This window comes from Ptychodera flava, chromosome 5, assembly GCF_041260155.1.
Source record: "Ptychodera flava strain L36383 chromosome 5, AS_Pfla_20210202, whole genome shotgun sequence".
Taxonomy (NCBI): Eukaryota; Metazoa; Hemichordata; class Enteropneusta; family Ptychoderidae; genus Ptychodera; species Ptychodera flava.
Genome location: NC_091932.1, coordinates 13,922,608 through 13,948,888, shown reverse-complemented (window position 1 = coordinate 13,948,888; position 26,281 = coordinate 13,922,608). Strand labels below are relative to the sequence as shown.

Sequence of the window (26,281 nt, the reverse complement as noted above, 5' to 3'; positions counted from 1 at the left end):
AGAAGAAGGCCAGATTCCACACCCAATTACCCAGGCAAAACCTCGAGCTACTGTACTGCAGCTACCATGCATGCATGCATGAGTGGCAGGGTTTTGTGTTACCGGCGTTATATGGCCTCAACGCTGGTAACACACAGCCCTGCCACGCAGAGCTAGGCATTGCAGTGTTCATTGCAAAGTTTAAAATGAAGCGCTTGTTCCACAAATTTATCATGGGATCGCTGTAAAGAGGTATATTTACCGTTGGTTGCTGATCTATTGTAACTGTGGACCTGATTCGTCAAGTTTCCCGTATACAGTAGAAGCTTCTGAAGGAGTACACACGGTGTAGACAGTCAGGCAGAAAACTTTGGGCGATCGTAGTTAGCTCTGACCTCTGACATTTAGGTACGATCAACTTGCTGCTGTACGCATGCGCAAAAAAGGGTCAACGGGTCAAACGATACTGCGAGTGCGCACAATATATCTCTAAATTAGGAGAGAATACGAACTGTGCATGGGACATACAATTTTACTTTATGCTATAGCAGTGAGGTCATAAAAGTGTGTTGCCACAATAAACTAATTATCGAGTGGTATCTTGTGTCCTAATTTTTAACACTTGGTGCCAACCGTTAGCTCTCATTTACAACCCTTGGCAGGGCCTGTTTTGTCTTTATACAAGCAGAATTTCTGTCTGTATCAAGTAGCCTTGCTCAACACTAAAGTGGCCACGGGTGTAACAGAAAGTGTTGCCCCTACGGGGCCTTTATGATTTTTATATGGTAGGTATAATGTTATTCGTTTGTGGCCGTACCAATTTTTAATAAGGCCAAGAAGCGCTACCTCTTGCAACCTTGTAAAAACGTATTTTGGAGTGACTGTGTTGCAACTTGAATAAGTTAACTCTTTCAATTGGGCTGAAGGCGGTAATGGGTCTCATATATTTTTTCGACATTAAAAATAAGATTTGTTTGTCTTTCAGTTGTGGTAACAATTCAGAAATTTGATCACAAGGCCCTAAACTTTTTCAGCGAGTCGAATAGATTTCAGCGAGTCTGTTCCTTTCGGGCCAGTGACTTTTAAAGGTACTTTCCTGCTCCACCAGTAGTGATTTCGAGTTGGTTTCGCACATTAACCTCCTGTTCCCACCCCCGTTTCCTGCGCCACTGAACATGCAATCCAAAATATCACAGCCTTATCATATACTCATGCCAATATCGCTCCATCATGGTGACGTTTACCGTAAAACATCAGCCGTGATATTTTACAGTAAACACCGGGATATGCCTATGTAAACTTCATCAGTTTTGGAGTGTCTCCGAACTACATTTTCAATTCAAAAGTACCAAACGTAAACAAACAAAATGGCTACCGCTCTCCGTCTACGATGCGATGTTGCCGACATAAAAAAATTGAAGAGCTTTGAGGAACAAGGATATTTAAGGTAACTAAATACGGTAATGACATTGAATGATGCAATGTTTCCCCGTGGTTATTCCATTCAAATTCTTGTTAGTTTTTAGACAAGCTCTAGCAAACGATACTACCTTTTGCACGGCACGGTCTAACTCTGAACAGGTAGTGAACGCTTGGCTTGACAGCGAAGTCGCGTGCGCAACACCTGTTGACATGGCAACTCTAGGTGTAACCACAAAATGGTCGCCTCTCTCCGCTCCGTATAACCATCAAGAACGATCGAAATCAGGAGAGATTTAAAGCGAAGCAAATTTTTTTCGAGGTTACGGTCGTAATAACATATGTCACCATAAAGTTCTGCACGTACGAGTAGTATTTGAGTCTCGGCATCATTTTTATGGTATTCATTGAGACATGGAGGATTTGTCATCTTCAAGTGTATTTTATCTGCGCATAGTTTACGAATAAAGCATGTTGTCACAAATATTTTCATATTTATGCACATTGCAGAATAAAATAAAGCCTAAAATGTTTATGTTTTTGCTATCGTTTGTGAAATTATGGGCATGCATTTAAGATATATTGGTCATTACCCAATATCGCCAGTTCCTTGCGTCGTACAACATTAAATCACCATTTGTGCTGCTTCTGAGGCAAAAATGACACTCGTGATGATACATTAACAGGTGATACATGGACAGGCGATATTTGGAAATAACCTGTAATAGTCTTATTTATATAAATGTTACTGTTTTTCCGGAGACACTTTAAATGCAAATGCGTAGAAAACAATGGTGGTATAATTAGGGCAAACGCATCCATCCATGTCGACTCCATTGCACATATTGAATAAATTGATAAAGATGTCATTCTCTGGATGGGCGCAAAGGTATACTGATAGTTCGTGATGGTAAAAAATTACATAAAACGCCGTCGATGAAAAGGTAATTTCATGACTATTTAATCTAAAAGAATTAGCGTTCTTCAGACCAGAGTGTGGTGCTTCGTCCACATCAGATTACACGCAAAAGTATTCGCGTGGAAGCACAGCAATCGGGAGTAAATGCCACAGCTGGGACAGTCTAGTTACGTAAATGCGAGATGCAGGTATTGCTCAACATTTTCTGTCATTCGTAGCGCACTGTTATTTTTTACTGTAGAGATTTTTTAAAAGTGAAAGATAAAAGGTTAGCAATGAGGAACAAAACGTTTTCCCTTTTGCAGTCTTATTTTAATTTCTGATTAGCTACAGACAAAGTCAATGCTGAATGTCAAACAGCAATCTTTGAAAGGATAATCGACTTATATTTTGCGACTGTGCTCGTAGAATTCTTCGTCGTCACCAGATGTGGGTTGCATGCCTTTAAGGAGGGTCACCAATTTTCGTGCAACTATTAGAGGGCAAAATGAGGCCGACATACCCCCTCCTTCGTCCAAAAATATCAAATCATAATACATGGGAGTCTAGTGGGCAAACTATTAACATTTTCCCATAAAAACAAGTTGTATGTACATTTCTATATGCTTGATAATTCGTGTAAATGTACTTTGCTGACAGTGGCAGGTAAAAGTGCATATATGTACAAAAAATTGATTTTTGGATTTCTTTGATAAATGATTCACTATACATGGTAGTCTAGGAGAAAAATATAAACAATTATTTCCTATACAAAACTAGCAATATCAGTGCATTTATAGATGTTTGGCAATTTGTATGAATTGCTTGATTAGCATAGGATGACTACAGTGCACATGTGTACAATAAACTTAATTTTGGAACTTCACCGAAAATGTTGATTCACTATACAAGGGAGTAAGGGAGTCTATAACAAAACTTTGAATAATTTATTCGAATATAAAACTAGCAATATCTGTGCAATTGTAGACGTCTGATGATTAATGTAATGTATATATTGGAATAGGGTGGTTACAAGTGCACATGTGTACAAGAAGGTAGATTTTGGAATTTCACTGAACATGTCTATCCACTATACGTGGATGTTTATTACAAAACTGTGAATACTTGTGCATATATAGAAGTTGGAAAATTGAAATAATATACTTCAATAGTATTAGGTTGTTACAAGTGCATATGTAAACAAGAAATTTTATTTTGGAATGCGTGATATTGTTATTCAACACTCGTAAACATCAATTTAAACCTGATTACACATACATGTTTTACCTTTTCGTGCCACCATTTATACCTGATAGCGCACAATACTGCGTCTCAGTGCTTATGACATTACAATAAAAATGGAGATAAATTTCCAGATTGGTAATAACACTGCTTAAAACGATGGGGTTCAAGACGACGTTTATAGGACTCTCAAGGCCAACCAAGACAGTGAGAATTAAAAACCCCATTCCATTACAATTGAGCAGCAACTGAAAATTCTCAATAACCATAATTAATTTTAGTTCCCTGGTGTCACGCCCAGAAAGAAGTGTTTTGTTAGGCGAGCAAAAAGCACGCCCAGGCATATTTATAGTTATCAATGCTTGCATATTTTGTGGACATTCGCTGCTAGAAATTCGAACAACAGAACCAATTTTTAACTTCTCTCTTTCACTGGCAACAAATGAAGTCAGAATAAAACACGCAAGATGTGTTCACGTTTCCTATTGCGTGTTACGAGACGTGCAGCCGCATGATTAACTGATTGAACCGCATGCTGAACTCTGGTAATTAGGAATCCCATGTATAAGGCTATTACAACAGTCCAGTCGTAAGATGAAAAATTCGTTATCTAATTTCTCTGTGGTCCATGAAAATATAACGAACTTTACAGATCTAGTACAGTGCCAAAAAAGATTTAAATTTAATATGTATAATACTTACAATAAAACCATCCGAATCGAAAGGCTAAACATGATATCCCAGCACTGGCACATTCATAACATAACAACAAAACGGTTAACAATTACATTAAAATTTTCTCTAGCCTAGGTTCTCGTTAAGGTTATTGACGAAATACCGAATATACCGGCGGACCTTTTTAAAATACACATATCGTATCGCTGCGAAATATCACGGATTACTTCGCAATGTAGAAAAAGTTTATACATAGGATTTGAAATTCGAATAATGAATACATCGTTGTGCGTTATCTTGCTGCGTGTCGGAGCTACCCCTCCTCGTGTATATATTTCCGTCTTGATATTTTGAGATGGCTGATTGGATATGGTGAGCTCAAAGAACATAATAACAAGTAAACGAAAAGTCTGAAATGAAAATGAAAAAAACTCATAGCCTTTTTATGATACCGAAAATGAGACAAAAAGACTACAGCTTTTGGGGCTCAATTATCTTCCATACGCAGATTTAGTATATGGAGGCGGTAACAGTTGCGATTGCTGTAAGTGGGCCACCTCAAACATATTACGCGCATATAATCCGCACCTGCCATGCTAAATTGCTGTAATCGACTGAAAATCTGAACAGTTGAACAGAATAGCTAAATCGTTATAATGGCCGTACGATGCAAGAACGTGGTTATTACTCTGGTTGTGATAAGCGCTGTTTTCAGCATTCTGCTATATCTAAGTGAGTCACTAACTAATTCTACATATTAAGAATGATTAGAGTAACATTCACATATATTCCCTTTTATTTTATGGTTTGATTTTATAAGATTCGGTACTTTTTAAACTAGTTTTCATATTTACATCAACATGATCTACGACAAATATTCTTTTTAGATGATAAGCAATATAGAAGACTACAAGGAGTGATATCGGGGTTCAAACAAACAATGGTAAGACAATGTAATTTTTCCTTCTGTGTTATTATTGTTTTAGGTATTAACTGTACATGCAATACGAATATATATCTTAAAACCTGTGTGATATTTTTGAGCTTATAACTGTACATTTAAATCTAACAAATATCTTAAAACCGGTGTGACACTATTGAGCTCACTAACAACATGACGACAAAGTCTCAATGTTGTGAATCTAAGCTAACTCTTGAGATAAAAACTTGACAATATGCAATTCTATTATACTTAGAAATGGTACCGTAAATTGGGGGTAGTAGACTTTAAGATAGTAAGTTCGATAGTAATGTTCGATATACACATGCAACAATAGTATTTTTTCACTAATCCAGGACGAATTAAACATTAAAATTGTGAAACGAGGAAAATACGGTGACATTGTTAGAAATTTGGATGTTATAACGATGCAAGCAGAGACGCTTACTGTCCGTAAACTTGGAAAAATTCAGTAGGAAGATTTGGTTCTGTTCTTCAGTTAACATTTCGCACGTCAGTTTCCCATACTTAATGGCTATGTTGCCGCAAACTACTTCAGAATACACCCGATGTAGATGCACTTCAACGACTTTGTATCACACTCCTTCCCGTGTCATCGGGTAATGGTGTTGCATGGGATCTTGGTAATGTGGTCGTTTGGTATGTGCATATATTCTACAAAGAGTGGGGGCTGATAACAGCGGCGTTTAAGGCAAAATGCCCCAGGAAGAGGTATTGCACTATCAAACTTTCAGAATATTTTATTCTTCTCTCACTTGCTGGTGCCCATTTAGAGCTCACTGAATAACTGCTGTTGTCATCGGCTATTTTTTTGTGAAAATCGATTGTTTTTACAAATTTTTCTCATAGAGTTACCACAGGAATGGCGGCCATTTTGAATTGTAAAATTTCAGTAAACTGCTTCTCTTGTATCAACATTTGCAGTGGCACCTGATTTTTATTCCTTTTGAAGAGAATGTTGATAGGCCCCCTGCGGGAAGTTTGAGCAAAAGTTTAAGACTTTCGCTTTAGAGGCCCATACTACCTTAAGGTAAAGAAATGTAGCTCTAATCCCTGTAAATACGAGATACCGACAATCTCCTCATTAAACAGTGCCTACTACCTTACCATGAATAATTATGCCCTCTGTCTTGAAAATAAACTTCTTTTAGTGTTGAAACTGAATCGAAGCACCGAATACTGACGTAGGTCTCAACTTTTGTTCACATTCTGAACAAAAACGAACAAAATCAAGTCTGTAAAATATTTTCTAGCATTCGTTAACATTCTAACAGTATTAAAGTACAGTTATCATAACGCATTACTGCCCTGGATTTGCCTCTTGGTCTGTTTGCTATTCTAAGCATTTGCCATTCATTACACTAAAAGTTAAATTTATCCAAATTTATCCAAATTTACATATTTATAAATTTATTTATCCAAATTTACATATAACAATTAATGCCCATGGCAATCCCTCCTAACATATAAATGAGTCCCCGTTTCTTTTGATTCGGAGAAGAGGTGTGTGTACTTACAGCTGTAAATTTCGGTTTGACCAACATAGAATTGGAGCCTATCATCTGGCAGGCGTAAATCCCCTTTCAGATGCTAGTATTGACATGCCCCATTTCCCAATCATTTAATCACTTTCAGTTATGCATGGGATGCCAAAGTGTCTTCTTTAATATTTTTCTAGAGCTCGGTCAGGCCTTCCACTGCCTGTTTTAAAATTTTCACGTTGACTCGATGGATTTTGAGCATGAATCGCGCCAGGATGTAAATGCTGTTGAACAGGGTATTGCCCCTGAAACTGTCATACCAAATGATGTTGCCATAGTCACACCATTACTCTGGAATATATTTTGGAATAATACTTTTCTACATTAGAAAATCTCCTGTAGCAACACCTCTTATATTACAATTGATAGTTTAAAGAGACCTGTTTAGCAATGCTATTTACGAATATAATTTCTAAACGAGTGTTTTCAACCGTTGTTGTTTCAATCGTTTTATATGAAAGGAAAAATACTTAAAACTAGGCATTGACAATGACATTGTCCCCACTTGTAATCGGGAATATGTCAGTGGAAGTAACTGTATTGAAGTCGATATGATGCGAATGAAACAAGAAATGAGAGTGCTAACGACCTGGACAGGGCATAGTACACTTATTAAAAAAGTTCATTAGATATGCAAATTAGAAATTAATTAACACGATACTGCTAAATGTCTTTCTACGCTATTGTAGGACTGTGTGCTAAAGATCTGTACTAAATTACATCAAATTTGCTGCGGTCTTTCTAGACATTACCTAATTACAAAAATTCATCAAATATGCAAATTACAATGAACTGACATGATCCTGCCGAATGTCTTTGCACACAGTAACAGCTCTGGTATATGAATATCAGTACTAAGTTTCATAAAATTTGAGTCAGTATTTTAGCCATATTACCGGCAATATGAAAATTCATTAAATATTCAAATTAGCAGTGAATTGATACAATACTGTAATATTATTCATTGTGTGCTATAAGAGCTCAGTTTGACCAACATATGTTGACAATGTTTTATCAACTTCGGCGCATTCTCTCCAGACACAGCTCTTTTTCAGAAATCCCTAATTATACGAATGGGCACTAATCATACATGCCACATCCAAAACAATTGACGTGCATATGTATGCCATATAATGGAACCCAAACAATAAGTCCCCATGGTCTTCCTCCGTGGAGTCTCAGAATATCACTCCATTCCATTTTATAAATTGCATGATCGGGCTTGGCTTTCACGTCTACGGTTCTGCAGCCCTTCTGCTAAGCAAGCTGCACACCTTGCAGAGTCCCCGGCGACTTTACAATTCTACGTTGAGGGCCAGAACACTGATGTGGAACAATGTAACCAAAGGCAGTTAAGGTTCCAAGACAAAAAATTGACCTTTTTAAGCCGATAATTTTCTAGTGGTTAATAAGCTCAAAACCCCTGTAAATTACATATTTTCGGAAAGCCTAGATATAGGAAACATTTTGGTTACCATAGTGTGACCATTGTTTACATATCTATCACGTGACAGGTAATTTGCATAACCTTTCAAAAATCAGTTTTCCCTATGTTCTGTTTCAATGCTATGAGATATTTGGCTGAAATTTGTGTGAGTGCAAGCTGTTCTAAAGTTGTTCCACAGTGTGTCTCAGAATTTTTTAAAACTTTCTTAAACAATTTTTATGCCAGAAAAACTTCCAGAGCGGTGAATTTAACCCTAGTTGATTTCTTTAAAATTGTGCTCAAATAAAAACTATAGTCAGCAAGATATAAAAATCTGAGACACACTTTTAAAGAGCAATGTGACAGCTTGCATTCCAGCAAGTTTGGGTAAGATATTTTTAAGTATTGAGACAAACATAGGGAAAACTGATTTTTGAAAGGTCATGTACGGGGGTTCTGAGCTTATTAACCACCAGAGAATTGTTAGAATAAAGAGGTTCATTTCTTGTCTTAGAACCTTAAATCGACGTCCATAACACCAAAACTAGTCACAATTATTGTAACATGTGTCTCTATCGCAGCAGTCTCTGCAAGCCGTGCCTGTCTCCCAAACAGGAGCGGAAGCTCCACTTTTGTGAGTTCGTCCTGCAATTTTTGTAATTTCTAATCAATAGTGCTACCTGCCAACCTCTTCCGAGCAGTAATCAGGCCAGGGTTCTGTTCTTTTCACTCAAAGTGCCTTCATTTTCTACTATTGCGGGAATAATATTTCATACCATCCATTCTATGTGTTTACCAGTAATAAGCCCAGCGCTAACCAAAGCAATCAAAGACCTCCACATATAGGCTGTAAACCGTGACTTTCTCGTGTATCACTACAGTAAAATCACTCTCAAAATCAGGACAAAATATTAAATATTAAATATGCAAATTAGTAATTAGTAGTTAGCTGATCTGAAAATGCTAAATGACACTCAATATAGCAAGTTTCGTCAACTGTGGTTGAATCAATCAAGATATTAATCCCTAATTATGAAAGTTCATAAAATATGCAAATTAGCAATTAACTTTCATGTCACCCCTCAATGCCTTGCGCGACTGATATATCCTAGTATGATGAAATTATAAGCAAATCTCATGAAAGTTTGTACAGCCACTCTCGATGTATATCCGTTTTTTTCTAAATCATTAATTTCACAAATGAGTAAAATTATGCTAGCCTTACCGACAGAACATATGTCAGCTCTTGTCATTCTTTAACAGAATCTATGTACCAGATTTAATTCAAATACCATCAGCCGTTCTATGTCAAGCCAACAGACAGACAGACAGACAGACATACAGACAGACAGATAGACAGAAAGACAGAAAGACAGAAAGACAGACAGACAGACAGACAGACATCGGGGTGACATTAGCTCATTAGCTTAACATTTGAATTTAAGACGAAGATCAGGTTGCAACGATAAGTGATGGAGATGTCGCTGTGTTCCGTTTTCCGAAAAAACACAAACAAAATAAAGTCTCAAAGTATTTCCGGCATTGTTTAAATATTTAATGTTACAGTATTATAGTACAAAAATACCATCACGCATTTACTGTCCTGGTTTTGACATATGTATCTGTTGTAAAATGATGGAACATAATTTATGACAGATTATTATCAAAATGAAAGATTCGTATGTTGCAGCTGTAAAAATCTTGTGAACGCACTCAAGCCGAAGAGGGTTCTTTATTTATTGCGTTGGATATGTTTGGTTGTTTAATCGTACGCATGAAACGAGTGTCAGTTGCAGCTGTAACATCTCTTGTGATCACCCTCAACGGAAGATGGTTCTTCATTTAACGCGTTGGATTTTTGTTGGTTGTTTGATCGTACACATAAAAGCGAGTCTCAGATGGCATATCTTTATGTCGTCTTAATATCGAATAATTGAGGACCCTCTCGTGAAATACTAATGGTCGTAAAATCACAAAACTTGCGACTTGTATGAAAAAGCTGCATTAAAAGAGCTCGATGCACTTTATAACGGATAAAAAAGTTCATTCCGCACGCCTGTTCCAAAACCCTTCAACGATTGATTTAGTGGTGCAGATTGGTGACAAAATATTTTGAATGGTGATACACGCATGAAAATTAGCACGTAGACTCCATTTTGATAACGTTTTAGTAAAAAAAGTTATCCACGTATAACTCCATTATAACGGTAATTTTCCAAGATGGCTACCGATTACCCTCCTATGAAATTGCACTGTTTCACATTTAGACAAAATGTACCATTATTCAAACTATCTTTACAACTAAATCTATGTTTTTGATAATGTTGATCCCATTTATTTACTTAATTTTGCAATATTTATAGCATCATTTCATCTGTAATTAAATATTTCGATAGCAATAATGTGACCATCGTAATATGTAATGAGTCAACACCTAAAGTGACAACACAGTGGTGTGATCTCAGTTTCTGTTTGTTAAGACAAATAGGAAGCCATGAATCTGTTGCACCATTTCCTCAGTGATATGCGCTTTCGCTCTTAGACCACATATTTGCATACATTTTGTATCCGATGGTAACAAGAATCTGCATTGAGCACTCAGGTAGATTTTGAACACATCTTTGATACCTTTTAATACAACATTTGAGTAAAAAATCTGTATATGTGAGCAACGAGAATATTATTCTTCAGATGATGCATGAGTGGATATACTTGCAAGAAAGCAACGATACGATTTTAGGGATTTAGAGCTAAAATTCGATCATAACTTATGCAATATGAGATTATCAGCTGGGATGTATGAAGTATCTAAATACAGGTCCCAAAATAAAAACTACAGAATAAACGAGGACTTAAAGTTTACTCAGGTTGTGTATTTTTGTTGTTTTGGTTTGGTTTGGTTTTTTTGCAATGTAGAGCTGATACCAGATTAATTCTCCTGTAGCATGGCATTGATAGTCCAAGATCATTTTTGTAGTCTGTTACAGGGGTCAAAGTGCCAAACTACTGACAAAATTTAAAGTGAAGGTTCGGTGTAGAACAAGAGGTGTGTGAAATACGGTTTGTTTTACCAAATGGCGTGCTTGTTTTGTACACTTTCATTAAACTGCAACTGTGTTTCTGATATGTGGCTACAAAGAACCATACATAAAGGTTCTGTGAATATTTTAAGGTTACTCCTTTGTTAAAATCATAGAAAATAGAATGCCAATCAAATTTCCTTTTGCAATGACATCTCCAACAACCAGTCACAACAGTACTAAAATTGTCGATTGAACACGATTGGAACTAATTTGGAACAATAGGATCCAGCAATCTTTTAATAGGTTCTGTATAGCTGAAAGTTGCAATATTGCAAATTACCTATAAAAACAAGCGGATTGCAAAATAAAGGAAAAACAGATGAGCTTAAATTTGCTGATTAAATCAACATTACTACAATTTCCTATTCTCCAAAATTAGTTCCGATCGTGTTATCGATAACCTTGCTTATTCATGTTAAAGTATGAAAAATACCACGTCCAAACAGACTACATCTTTTGAAGGATAAATCAGAACATCAGACTTAGATACGTTACGAACAAGAAACAGTCCAGAAACAATCACTTCAAACTAAAACCAACCCTACAAGTAATGGCATGAACATTGATAAAATATAGAACCTTAGCATAACAAAGTTAAAAATCACCATTCTACATAAGAACACATGCCAATAGCAATGAGTGTAGCAAAGAAAACATTATCCAAAAACAAATTAATAACGATTAAGCTATTTAAATAGGGGCAATTAATAGTGTATTGTACGAAATATTACATGAAAGAGTTTGAAGGACGGCCTCAAAGTCAAATAAAATGAACAGCAGGCACAAGACCACTAATTCACTTCCGGGTTCGTTACCCTGGAAGATAGTTCGGAAGAAAAATAGTGCAGACCTTGAAGTTTCGATATCTGCATGGATGCTTGTTTAGTTTGAACTTTAACGTCAAGAATTTTTGTAATGATATTTTTCTGCCTGAATCAAAATTCAGACTGTAGTGAATAATGGCTGAAGCATTTGGTGGTAATATGATGAGTTCTAGGGCTAATAGAAATCATAACAAGAAGCCTGAATTTTGTCACAAACACAATTGAGGGCGCTATTTTCATCGCTATCTCAAAATTTCCGTGGACTTGCCCACACGAAAAATTTATCAGTCGTCAAGCTGACATTGACCTAACACCTGTTAAGAGGATTTGTGCCGCTGAATGTTTTAAAATAGGAAATTCGAGCTCAACGCTACTGTGGTGGGCTATGGGAAATTAATTAGTGATCTTCTGCCAGCAGGTGTTACCAATAAGGCTACAACACCAAAGAATGTACATTTATGAAAGAAATAACATTTATAATGATATGAACAAATGTAGTGAATTGAGCTGCATTAAAAAAGCATTGATAAAACAATGGTATCTCCGACAACAGTCTCTCCAGTTGCAGGACTACAATCCTGCTCCTGAGCTTTCTGATTTGGCTAAAACGACCGGGTTTTTATGTTTTAGCTCCATGCTTCTACCGAAAGGTCTGCAAATTTTTCTAACATTTCTTAATAAGGCATTGATAGCAGTAACTAATTTCTTGCCAGACTAACTTGAAACAAGCATGAATTATGAAAAGAATTTGTTCACTCTCCTGGCAATCTAGTCTAGTATTCAATTGTTGATATGTACTGGGCATATGAAAGTTACGGGTGTCTAGAATCAGGTAGGGGAGACAGAACAAAAACAAAGCAGTGTAATACTTAAAATCGGTTATCTCATACCAGTATATTGATGGTTCAAATACTGCGATCTGATTGGTCGAGACACGAAAAGAACCGATATACCACGGCTGGCATACGCGCGAGCTCGCAGCTCGAGCAAATATCCGTTTATTACGTTCCACGCCAGAATTTCAATATACTGTTATGATATAATACCCAGCGATGGTATACAACTCGATTTTGACAAGTTCACTTCATATATCCAATGGCTATCGCTTGTGCATATATGTCGTGAACTGATCAAAATCTCCTGGAATACCATCGCTTGGTGTGCTTTATTGCTTAAGTGTATCATATATCAAAACTATAAGATACAGCAAGGTCACTTAGCGTCAAACCTTACAGTAAATAAATATTACATCAGGTAAGTAGAGCACTCAATACAGCTGACTTGAATCGAACACAGATTTGACAGATTAAATTGCCAACATATGCGACTAATTGTCAGCATGAACTCGCAATAAGTCACCTAATTGCACGTACTCGACTAGTATATGAGTGACTTAGCGGAAAACTTATAGCTCTACGGTGAGGCGGTCGGTGATTATTGGATTTTGCGACCTCGCTCACCGGTAGAACTACAATGCCGAAGGCCCTGAAAATACGCGCAACATCAGTGTAGTGCACTCAAGGTACCAGATATATTCGTTCTACTGTGTATTATGTCGTCGAATGCCTGCCAAAATTAAGCTATGCCATTTGTAATTACGACATGCCTTTCGTAAGTACGACATGACATAAGTAGGTGCAAAATGCGATCATTTGGACATGAAGACTTGGAATTCTTACATTCGACAAAGATCATCGACAAAACGAAACATTACGCATGTGCTCGCTTTGTGTTGAACACGTCCGGTATTTGCATATTATACAAATGGGTGCGCTATGTTACAGTATACAAATCTTCGCTTGCCAAGGTCTCTTGTCCGGACAGGTGGATACTTGTAACCTCCACAAATGTAATAATCTCCATAAATGTAATATCAACCATAATTGTGATAAAATGCACCCATAAATGTAATATCACCCATAAATGTAACAAAAATCAACCATAAATGTAATAAAACACCAACCACAATTGTAATAGATGGTAACCATAAATGTAATAAAAAATTACCCATAAATGTAATACTTGTCAACCATAAATGTAATAAATCTATTTTGTCGTTGCAATTGAGGAATTATCCCTTAAATATTTATCTATGTACTAAGGAAAGCAACTACACACATTATTCATATCTTGATTGTTTGCGTTTTAGTGTGTTTGTATATTTGAAAGTGTATTTACGTTTCGCTGTTTTTTGTATAGAACTGATTGGCCACAGCGAGACACAGCTGCAATCTGAATGTCAGTGCAGTCTCTACTCCAGAGTGGAAGAGACTGCATAACACAACGATCCTTTATCGCCGTTTTTTCGAAACTTTGCGGTAATTTCTTTATCAGTCGCCTCAAATTCGTCTTCAGGGGATAAATTGTGTGGAATAATCCATAGATTGTCTGTATTCCTATGTTGTCCCACTTGAAGTTTGTTCCTCACTGGAGATGTTATGATGTCTAATTTGTTGTTCTACTGTGTTCAAGGTAGTGTTCGTATTGTTTTTACTAGATTGAAATGTAACATATGTTCTCGTCAACATGTTTTATGTCGTAAGTTTCTGTAATAAGGTTGTATATTTCTCTGTTATTTGTTCTGAGTCGTCTGTCATAAACTTTGTGTGGTATCACTGGTTGACGAGTTATATTGACGCTTCCTTATTATGTAATTATCAGTGTCTTGAATTGCGTTCCACTTTCTTTATCTAACGGTTTGATCGGTACCTCGCCGTCTTCTGATAGTGTTCTCAAAGTATTCTATTCAGTGTTTCGGAAAGGAAACCTAGTTTCAGGAAAGTATGCAATAACATTACACTAGTCTTATTAAAGTTATTATTTACTCAGGGTATTGATAAACAAATGATCACATATACAAGTTCAACATTATTACATTTATGGTTGAGTTTTATTACATTTATGGTTAATTTGTTTATTACATTTGTGGTTGCGGGTTGTTACATTCACCCTGGGTTTGACACTGGTCAGGTACTCGCACTCTGGTTATTATATCCATGCAAATCAGTGGCAACAAATTCTGCAAAACAGCTTCTAAATTCAAGAAAACAGTTTCGCAAGTACAGCGACGAATATAGATCACAGGGGCACATGAATGGCCGTTAAAATATGAGAATAACGAGCCTTTTTTCCTTGTTCTCTTCTCAGGTGTAGCCAACGAACAATGCACTTTTAAAGGGGTCCTTACTATGATAAGATATATTGTACATTACAAGTAATGTGAACTGACTAATTTTAAGTCAAGAGGGTAATTAATTAGTTGTTCATAATTTGCCCTCCCACTGAAAAGTTTTCGACTCACCCTGCCGCACTCAAACTTCATTTTTACCTGCTCCCCATATATTTTGCCTGTTTTCCCTCCCCAATGTGAATGCTTGAAGCTCCCCTGCCCTGTAGTGAAAAAAACTTGCCGATTTCCCCTGCCGTGGAAAAAATTCCCCTCAAAATTTTGTCATTCCATTTCCCCTGCAGACATGAAGCTACCCAACCCTGTGATGAAAAAAACTGTCGATATTCCCCTGCCCTGAGAAAAAATTTCCCCTGAAAATTAACATTCCCATGCATACACATACTGCAGTGGCCTTGTATTTGGTTTCCATCTCGCAGAACATAGAGTGAGATGTGGGGTCAATCGATAGGCTAAGTAGTCTGGGTAAGCTTTAAAAGGTATAAGTACTTGCACTGTGTCCCCATCCCCGGAAACACCATGGCTCAAATTCCCCTGTCCCCGTTTTAAAAGTAGCTTCCCCTCTCCTCGTTTTTCGCCAAGCCCTGTCCCCAGGACAATCAACCAATATCTGCCCTGCCCGACAAAAAAACTGAAAATTTGCTCCCCTGCCACCTAAAAATATGTCCCCTGCCCTCAAAAATTGCTTCCGGAATAGCTTTATCAATGAATAGCTCCGTTGGCTGCACTTGTCTTCTTTCTTTCTCTGTGTTTCCTCGCTTTGTGCATTGAGACCTGACAGTTCAGTGTCAGCATAATGTATGCAGTATGTCTAGTGCGCCCTCACTTAGTGACCATTTGCCACGCTATACAGTATTGGGGGTCGAGGTAGAAATCATGTATGAAAAGCTCAAGATTGCATAAAAAAGGGTGATCCTAAACCATTAAAAGCTGTACTTTAGGAAAATGGCAACAATGTAGCCGAAAAGCAGCTGCCATTCTACGAGTTTGCCGTAGAACTTGCAAGTATAGTTCGGGAACAACCTGAAACTGATGAAGTTTGACATGCATATTCAAACTTTACAATAAACGTTTCTAGGATGGTACAGTATCGGTGTATGAGATATTCGATTATTGTCAAATACACATGCCCCATCTCTCGGTCTATCTACCTGCGTGTCTGTCTGGGACTGTCTATCTCTATGTTATTTTCATCTTTTGGTGTGTTCGTCAATATATGGGGCTATCTGTTTGTGTCTATAGTATTTCTCTGTCTATCTCTATTTTCGCCCTCGACTTATCTGTCTGCCTGTTTTTCCGATACCATCTAAAGATGTCTTTCTATCCCTCTCTCTTCTGTCATTCTATCTCTCTGACTGCCTTTCAGAAGTCTGGCTGTATAAATTTGAATGAACAAGTGTCTATGTGTATGACCGACTCTCTCTCTCTCTCTCTCTCTCTCTCTCTCTCTCTCTCTCTCTCTCTCTCTCTCTCTCTCTCTCTCTCGTACTAGGAACGCCAAAGGCAAGAATACAAACTGTCTCATCAAATGCTAGAGCCAGAGATTACTAACTCCAGCAACCATGACAAACATGAGTATGATCAAATGAAGTCTGACGACCAGAAAATTCAAGGAAAGGAAAAGGAAAAGACGAGAACGAGGCAAATGGGAAGAGCAACAGAACAATGACTCGTGAAGAAATATCTGCCCTTTACTTTAACTCCATGACAAATATAACGTATCAATGTCAGGAGGGTCGACGGATGGGCCATCCTATACCATTAGACGGTGGTTGGAATGTCTGTCTTGATGTCGGGGTGAAACCAAATGCATGCATCGTGTATTCTTTCGGGTAAGTCATTCGTATACTTTATAAATATGAATGGCTTCCAACGTTTTAAACATCAAGTAACATTGAAAGTGTAATATTGCAGTGGAAACAATATTTCATAAATTCACTCGTTACGCTCTGAAGAGTCGAAGTTATATAGTTCATTTTAATGTGTTGATACAATAAGTGTCAGGTGAAACCATGGCATACGTTAGCATCAAGAAGCTCCATTGTTGCAAAATCAACGTATGAGATCTATTGCATGTACCAATGTAGGCCGTATTAATGCTGGGACTTATCCTTTACTGGCTTATTTTGAACTTTAAGCATTGCCGGCGACTGGTCTTTTGATGATGACATGGCTGAGTATGGATGCGATGTGTACAGCTTTGACCCTTTGTAAGTATGTATTTACTATAAATAGGCAATATAAGGTTTGTAACAAGTCAACACCAAGGATTAGGCTTGCATCCTTTTTATGTTTGCATAGAATCAAACATTATGCCTTCGAACATACGTTGGCAACGTAAGTGAGCACGTACGTCATGCCTAAGTACATACATATACACAGATTCATACGTATATACTTGCCTACATACCTACCTCCCATCTTCCTACCTACCTACTTAATAATCCATCCATCCACCCACCCTCCCATCCTATAAGTACGCATGCACACATACAAACATACATACATACATACATTCATACATACATACATACATACATACATACATACATACATACATACACACACACATACACACATACATACATACATACATACATACATACATACAAACATACATACATACATACATACATACATACATACATACATACATACATACATACATACATACATACATACATACATACATACATACATACATACATACATACATACATAGTTGAATCGGTTGATGTTTGAAGTGAATGAAGTGTTTATTGTCTTATTGAATTGTGAAAATCGATAATGAAGGGTTTTTTACTAGTTAGAGCCACAGACCTGCAAATGAGTAATAATGCGGTCTCAAAATATCCTCAGTTTTCCAAGTGTATAACACAGTATAACAGTGTCGAAAGCGGCATGTAAATTCAAACGTTTTAACAACATAATTTTAGATTTGCCGCCATTATCAAAAACTAATCATGTGACAGAGAAAATAAAGATTGTACAAAAGAATGTTGGCCATCGTGTGTTGAACATTCAAGTTCATGACATCATGCTTGTTTCTTGTATGATCACGATGTGTATCTGCAGGAAATACTACATTTTTTGTACTTTTCTATGGAACGCAATTTTATGGTTGCAGCGCCCGTTTACTATTTATACTGTTAAAACGTGTACGCATAATCCGGCTTAGTGAGCATTGATACTTCTATACATGGCCTTCAGTTAGAACATTTACATGAACCAACTTTTATTTGAAAATAAACTCATGAAAATAATGCCTGAGATTCGCAGTTATTTTGGCCCTGTCGGTATATCAATTCAATTCAATTCAATAGAACTTTATTTATCCCAAACACGGGGAATTAAAAGCGTGGCTAAAATACAACATCAAAAATATATAATAAACATTTACAAAATGGTAGGAGACGCAGGACTATATAAAAAACAGTTTAGGAATCATTTAAAAGCCGCACAGCGGTTGGAATAAATGACAACTTGCGCCGGTTTGACCTGCAAGCCGGGTATCTAAAACGCCGACCAAGGGGAAGTGTGTCGAACTCTGCTGATAAAATATGATCACTAGACAAAAGAATTGAGCGGGCTCTCCTGAGTACTTGCTGATTATGAAACGTAGAAAGACTTCTCTGGGGTATACCAAGTAGTTTTGAGCTAAGTGAAACAATTCTATCAAGTGAAGTTTTGTTTTTTACAGACAGATTTTGATACCAACAAATGAATGAAAATGAAATAACGCTTTCAATGTAAGATTTATAAAAAAACAGATAAAATTTGTCTATCAACAATGAATGAACGCAGTTTCCTTAAAAAGTACAATCTTAGCTGCCCCTTCTTCAAGATAGCATCGGTGTTATGATCCCATTTCAATTTGTCGTCAAATATTGAACCAAGGTATGTATACTTCGAAACAATCTCGACTTCTTGATCGTGAACAATGGACGTAGGAGGGTTGCGTTCTTGCCTCCTAAAATCAATTATCATTTCCTTAGTTTTCTTAACATTAAAGTTTAGATACGAATTATCACACCACTCAACAAACTGGCTAAGAGCGGGACCATGATGACATTCTGATCCCTGTAGAAGTGAAAGCAGAGCACTATCGTCAGCAAACTTAACAAGATGGCTACCTCCATGTGTACTTTTACAATCGTCAGTATAAAGAATGTACAACAGAGGAGATAGAACTCAACCCTGAGGAGAACCTGTATTTGTTTGAATGAAACTTGACAAAAGACCATTGACAAACACCCTTTGTGATCTATTTGAAAGAAAGTCAATAATCCAAAGAACAAGTTGATTGCTAAAATTAAATTTTAAGAGTTTTCTGCAAGGATGTGGGATTGGATTGTGTTGAAAGCACTGGAGAAATCTGCGAAAAGGATTCTTGCATGAGCACCTGTTTTTTCTAAGTGTTTGTACAGTGTATTGAGAATGAAAAGCTTAGCATCTTCAACACCTTTTCCCGGTAGATATGCAAATTGTAGAGTGGTCTAGTTTGTTGCCAACCTTTGTCAGAATAATGGACTTAATTATTTTCTCAAATGTGTTCATAACCAGGGAAGTAAGAGCAACAGGTCGAAAATCATGGGTTCTTTAGGGCTAGCTTTCTTTTGGACTGGTACTACTATAGAATTTTTCCATATGGCAGGAATACTAACTGTATCAAGAGAAACTTGGAAAAGGTGTTGTAAGACTACACTAAGCTGATCAGCACAGAACTTCAGGGTGCGACCACAAATACAATCAGGACCTGGACTTTTGTTCACATTTAATGATTTTAAAGTTTTAGCTACTTCTCTGTCCTAATAGACATCCCTAACTCAGAAGATAATGACTGTTTTAGATCTGAGATTTGAGATGCAAAATCCTTTGTTTAAAAACGAGTGAAGAATGTGTTCAGGACCTTTGGCAGCGCCGCTGAGTCTAAGTTATTTAGTGTAACTTTTGACTCTGAAGGAGTAACCTTATTTACTGCTGCCATATGCTTGATACCTTGCCAAGTAGATCGAAAGTTACCAGAAAGAAACTTTGATTGAATTTTATTTTTATAATCTAACTTTGCCTGCCTAATCGCTCTTTTGACTTCTTTGTTTATCAACTGCTTCTCGCCTGATGTACCCCGAAAAAAGATTCTCTTCTTCTGGTTGAGAATAGACTTTTAATGTTTTAGTCACCCATGGCTTGATATTGGGGAAAATTTAAAATTTTTCGTAGGAAATAACAGAATCCGCACAAAATGAAATATAGGAAGAAATGACATCGGCAAGTTGATTAAATCGATACAAGAATGATAAAACATCTCCCAGTCAGTACATTCGAAACACGCCTGTAAGCTAGAAATACTGTCTACTGACCAGTTCTTCACAGTTTTTGTTACTCTACGAATCCGCTTAATGACTGGTTATAGATAGGGGCAAGCATTACAACATTGTGATTGAAGATCCAAGAGGAGGCAACGCAAAAGATTTGTATGCATAAGGAACTGTACCATAAAACCTATCAAGTATTTTATCAAAACGGGTAGGACACGAAACATATTGGTGGATATTGTTTGCACTCTTACTAAATTCGCAATGATTGAAGTCACAAAGTACAAACTTCGGAGCATCCGGGGCAATTGATTCCAATTTCTGTAAATTATTTGATATGTGTTCAACTGCTGTAGAAACATTCGCTCGTGGGTGTACGTAGACTAAAGTGAAAAAACGATTGAGAAAATTCTCTGGGAATGTAGAACGGACGAAGAGAAATGGACAATAGCTCAATATCAGGTGTGCACATTCCATCACTACGGTGGCCCAAAACTACCTGTTCTCCGCATTCAAAGTCTGCGTCGCATTCAATTGTTTTTCTCTCACATATGTCTCCGCATTCAAAGTCTGCGTGGCAATCAAATGTTTTCTCTCAAATAAGCTTATGTCTCCGCATTCAAAGTCTGCGTCGCAATCAAATGTTTTTCTCTCACATATGTCTCCGCATTCAAAGTCTGCGTCGCAATCAAATGTTTTTCTCTCACATATGTCTCCGCATTCAAAGTCTGCGTCGCAATCAAATGTTTTTCTCTCACATATGTCTCCGCATTCAAAGTCTGCGTCGCATTCAATTGTTTCTCTCTCACATATGTGTCCGCATTCAAAGTCTGCGTCGCAGTTAATTGTTCCTCTCCTAGATGGGCCACAGGCGGCCCAAACACTATTGATAAGCTTATTATTGAGTTTTTCTCAGTTTTCTCTATCAGTTCTTCTCCCTTTCTTCACGCTCTGACTGGTCGTAGGAAATAAAAGGAAATTACTTTATAGCCTAACCTAGCCTCTTGACTCTTTATTTATATTACACCCCATTACAAGGACGTTTATCTCTCATATACACACATCTTGTAATTAATTAGTCAACATGACTAATTATGCTAATCCGTGGACTTATCAGGGATTTTATAGGTTAGTCAACATCGCGAAAGATAGGAAAGGTTACTAAAACTCCTTTTTCATTTCCATCTCTATCTTTCCAATGTTGACCAACCCTTGATAAGTCCACGGATTAGCATAATTAGTTGTGTTGACTAATTAATTACAAGATGTGTATATGAGAGATAAACATCCTTGTAATGGGGTGTAAAATAAATAAAGAGTCAAGAGGCTAGGTTAGGCTATATAGTCATTTATTTTATTTACTACGATCAGTCAGAGCATGAAGAAAAGGAGAGGGACTGATAGTGACAGAGAAAACTGAGAAAAACTCAATAATAAGCTTTATTAATAGTGATTGGGCCGCCTGTGGATGTCGTCGCAGTCAATGATTTTGTCACCAACACATGAAGGCGTTGGCAAGTTTTGGTGAGCGTGACCCTCGCTCCATGACCCATGATTGCATCCCGAAAAAGTATCACTCTTTTAGTGTTCGTGATCGCGAAAAGCTCATTTTTGAAGGTAAGTGACAAAGTAATTTATTGTATTGTAAGCTTATGGGGTTAATGATCTAGCCAAGGGGGTACGCTGCTCACCAGTATGGGCGCATCATAATTGGTCCCACGTGAGCGTCTGAATGTAAAACGGCAGCCCGTCCCACAACTGCCAATACATCCAGGGCTAGACGGTGGCTAGATCATTAACCCCATAAGCTTACAATACAATGAATAACTTTGTCACTTACCTTCGAAATCAATGAGCTTTTCCCGATCAAAAACACTGAAAGAGTTATACTTTTTCCGGATGCAATTCATGGGTCATGGAGCGAGGGTCACGCTCACAGAAACTTGCCAGCGCCCTCATTTGTTGGTGACTAAATCACTGACTGCGACGCCATCTAGGAGAGAAACAATTGAATGCGATGCAGACTTTGAATGCGGAGACATATGTGAGAGAAAAACATTTGATTGCGACGCAGACTTTGAATGCGGAGACATATGTGAGAGAAAAACATTTGATTGCGACGCAGACTTTGAATGCGGAGACATATGTGAGAGAAAAACATTTGATTGCGACGCAGACTTTGAATGCGGAGACATATGTGAGAGAAAAACATTTGATTGCGACGCAGACTTTGAATGCGGAGACATATGTGAGAGAAAAACATTTGATTGCGACGCAGACTTTGAATGCGGAGACATATGTGAGAGAAAAACATTGATTGCGACGCAGACTTTGAATGCGGAGACATATGTGAGAGAAAAACATTTGATTGCGACGCAGACTTTGAATGCGGAGACATATGTGAGAGAAAAACAATTGATTGCGACGCAGACTTTGAATGCGGAGACATATGTAAGAGAAAAACATTTGATTGCGACGCAGACTTTGAATGCGGAGACATAAGCTTATGTGAGAGAAAAAAAATTGAATGCGACGCAGACTTTGAATGCGGAGACATATGTGAGAGAAAAACAATTGAATGCGACGCAGACTTTGAATGCGGAGACATATGTGAGAGAAAAACATTTGATTGCGACGCAGACTTTGAATGCGGAGACATATGTGAGAGAAAAACATTTGATTGCGACGCAGACTTTGAATGCGGAGACATATGTGAGAGAAAAACATTTGATTGCGACGCAGACTTTAAATGCGGAGAACAGGTAGTTTTGGGCCACCGTACATCACGGACAGTTACGGTTTTACACCATCGCTCATTTACATAAAAACACACTCCGTTGCCATGATCTTTTCCTGTCTTCTCTTTGTCTCTATCCAAACGGATTGGTGTACCAAAACAATCAACAAATAAATCTTGATCACAAACCTGTTCATCCAACCAAGTTTCCGTGAAAGCAAACAGACATGAATTTTTATATTCATTCATGTAGTTTACATTAGCTTGCAGTTCATCGACCTTTGCACGTAACGAACGAACGTTTGCTAGAAGTACAGTTGGTAATGGCAGTCTGGATTTTCGCTGTCTCAGTTTTTGTCTTACACCACCCTTCCTACCTCTTTTCCTTCGCTTGTGAGTTCCTGCAGTAAAATTGTCGTTCCCGTCTGAGTGTATCGAATGTAAAATATCAACTGGAAAGTTAGCATTCAAAAGATAAGCAGACACCTGTTGGTCAGGCAAGCTCAGCAAGATTTCCCGGCTGTAAACAAAGGGAAATGCACCATGACCATGGCTGTTCTGTGTCTAAACTCCGCCACATCGATGAAAGTGTACCAACAGAGCCAGGAACACCAAAATACACAGAACGAGTTGCCGTCCATTCTCCAACCATTCATGATGAAAATACGTATGAGAATGAGGGAAAAATATCACTCACAGCTGTTTCTATTTTTAAAATTCCGTAAATTTGTTGGTAACCTGTAACTCTTAATCCAAACCCTTGCTCGGTGAACCCTCCTTTATTCTCGGTTATGAAAGAGCAAGGTTCAATATTCTTTGAGGAAACTGTGAGCAAAAAGTCTGAAACTTTCTGCTAGTAGAGTCATACTGCCTTGACTTTGCGCAATCAAATCGGTCTGTGCAATATATAGTGACTCGTAAGCAAAACGATCTCTTTCGTAGAATAATCTTATTCTTATGTTCGCCAGTAATGGACTTCAAAAGCATAAGCGTTCAGCACGCATCTGGTTTTATGACATTGGACTTCTCGACAAGGATGATGATCACGTGGCCCCAAAGTTTCGTAAAGGAGGGAACAAGACGGTAAAATGTAGAACATTGTCATCGATCAAGAAGATGTTACATCATGAAGAGGTGAGAATTTCTGCAACGATTTTTTCTTATAAGAACTGAGGTCGCTAAGCAAATTTGTGAAGTCATGGGTTCTTTATTACCTATTCGTGTAGCTCCAGTGCAATGAAGGACGCCCTCATGCCTACACGCAATGAAACTCGCGAAAGGTCAATCAAAGCAACGTACACGTCCCTAAACTGAACTTCAGACAGCCTCAGGAAAAATGTTTTTTACAATAAGAGTTATTAACGGGGTTAGAAAATTAAGTAATTCTACTACCACATTGGAAAATGCAATAATTTAAGAACAATTTCCCCGTCATATACTTACAGAAAAACATTGACGTTTTAAAAATGGATATCGAAGGTGACGAACTGAAGGTTGTACCCCAATTACTGAAGAATGGTGTACTCGGCAATATCAAACAACTGGATTTAGAAGTCCATCCCCCCGGGAAGGCATACTTACCGATTTCTGAAATGTTCAAGACTCTAAAGCAAGAGTTTGGGTTTAAATTGTGGTTTGTAGATGAAAACAAATACACACCGTTGCAAGACTATGGACCGAGCGCTGGTGTCCACCACCAGCTACTTGAACTTGCATTGGTCAACACAAAGTTTCTAAACAAAAAATAGCAACATTATCAAGATTAGTATTTTGTAAATATAAGATAGTGTCGCATGGAAATTATGGAAGAAACGTCATAACAATCCTAGAACAAAAGCAATTCTTGTTTTATAAACGGTCGTGTGATGGCTTTGTGCATGCAATTGCAAATACTGTTTAAGCTTGATTTTATGAAAAGAAATCGTAAATAAATCAACCGAAGCCAATATTTGGTTGATCTCTATAAACAAATCCTAGACATTTCTCCTTCACTGCAAAGTTCAGATCAAATGCATCGTTAAAACACCTGCACTCTAAAAGACATTACCGTGTTAATGTGCCCTTCATTTTCAAATGGATAACATGAAATTATAGTTTGTCAATACAAGTGAATTTCGTGGCTTCATACCCTAAGATTACTACTGATAATGTATCCGATTATCTAGCGTTGTGGGCCAGACGTTTTCGACGTCTACAAATTCAATTGCATTGCCAAAACTACAAAATAATAGCAACAATATACCCTCTCCCAGCTAATAATTTACTCAAACAATCTTTGCAGGACATAATGTACTCGGCTTTGCTTCATACATAATGTTGTGCAAAGTTGGCTTTCGTCCATTATGGGCCGGGACGGGGTACATCATTGCACACAATCAGTTTTGCATTAAATACAATATTTGGAAGAGAGTTGGGTCTGTACAAAAGCGAAGACAAGTACAAGTATCACATGTTTCGTCATTTGTTTGTGATTTTCATTCCCTAAAAGTGAGGCAATGAGTTGTCCTCAGGAGGTCGTCCAAATAACTGATTTGATGCCTTTTTAAAATTTTCTTTGAAGATTTTATCTCTTTTGTCGCAGGAATCGGTTCTTGAAGTTTGGTTATTACATTGCGGTTATTAGTCGAAACGGGATTGGTAGCAAATCAGCTAATCTGATTTTAGTAGCGGACGGCGTATCCAGCACATGCTAAACCTGAGCTAATAAGAGCTCTTGTGCAAAACAGCCTACAGGCTGATTTAATAAATTTAACAATAATATTAACTTTTTGTATGTCTCAGACTATTTTGTTGCTTGTAGCAGTAGCAATGTTGACCAGCATCACTCAGTTGCAATTTATGCAGTTAAGCTTGAAGATGCTGCAATTCACTGGATTTGTTTGTCCTAAATATTCCGAAGAAGGAATTCATTTTGGCTTCCCTCTAAAAGACTGGCGATGTGTTTACGAAGTGGTACGGTAATAAATACACCCATAGCCACTTTAGTGTTGATCA

At 37.5% G+C, this 26,281-nt stretch overlaps 1 protein-coding gene across 1 annotated transcript; it reads left to right on the top strand.

Moving 5' to 3' along the window:
• Positions 1-4,842: 4,842 nt before the first annotated feature.
• On the top strand, positions 4,843-25,969 carry LOC139132499 (probable methyltransferase-like protein 24). The gene is made up of 6 exons (XM_070698822.1): positions 4,843-4,945; positions 5,101-5,156; positions 16,728-17,067; positions 17,374-17,445; positions 24,256-24,421; positions 24,733-25,969. Exons 3-6 carry the CDS (start codon positions 16,901-16,903, stop codon positions 25,033-25,035), a joined length of 708 nt encoding a protein of 235 aa, XP_070554923.1. The 5' UTR covers positions 4,843-4,945; positions 5,101-5,156; positions 16,728-16,900; the 3' UTR covers positions 25,036-25,969.
• The last annotated feature ends 312 nt before the right edge of the window (positions 25,970-26,281 follow it).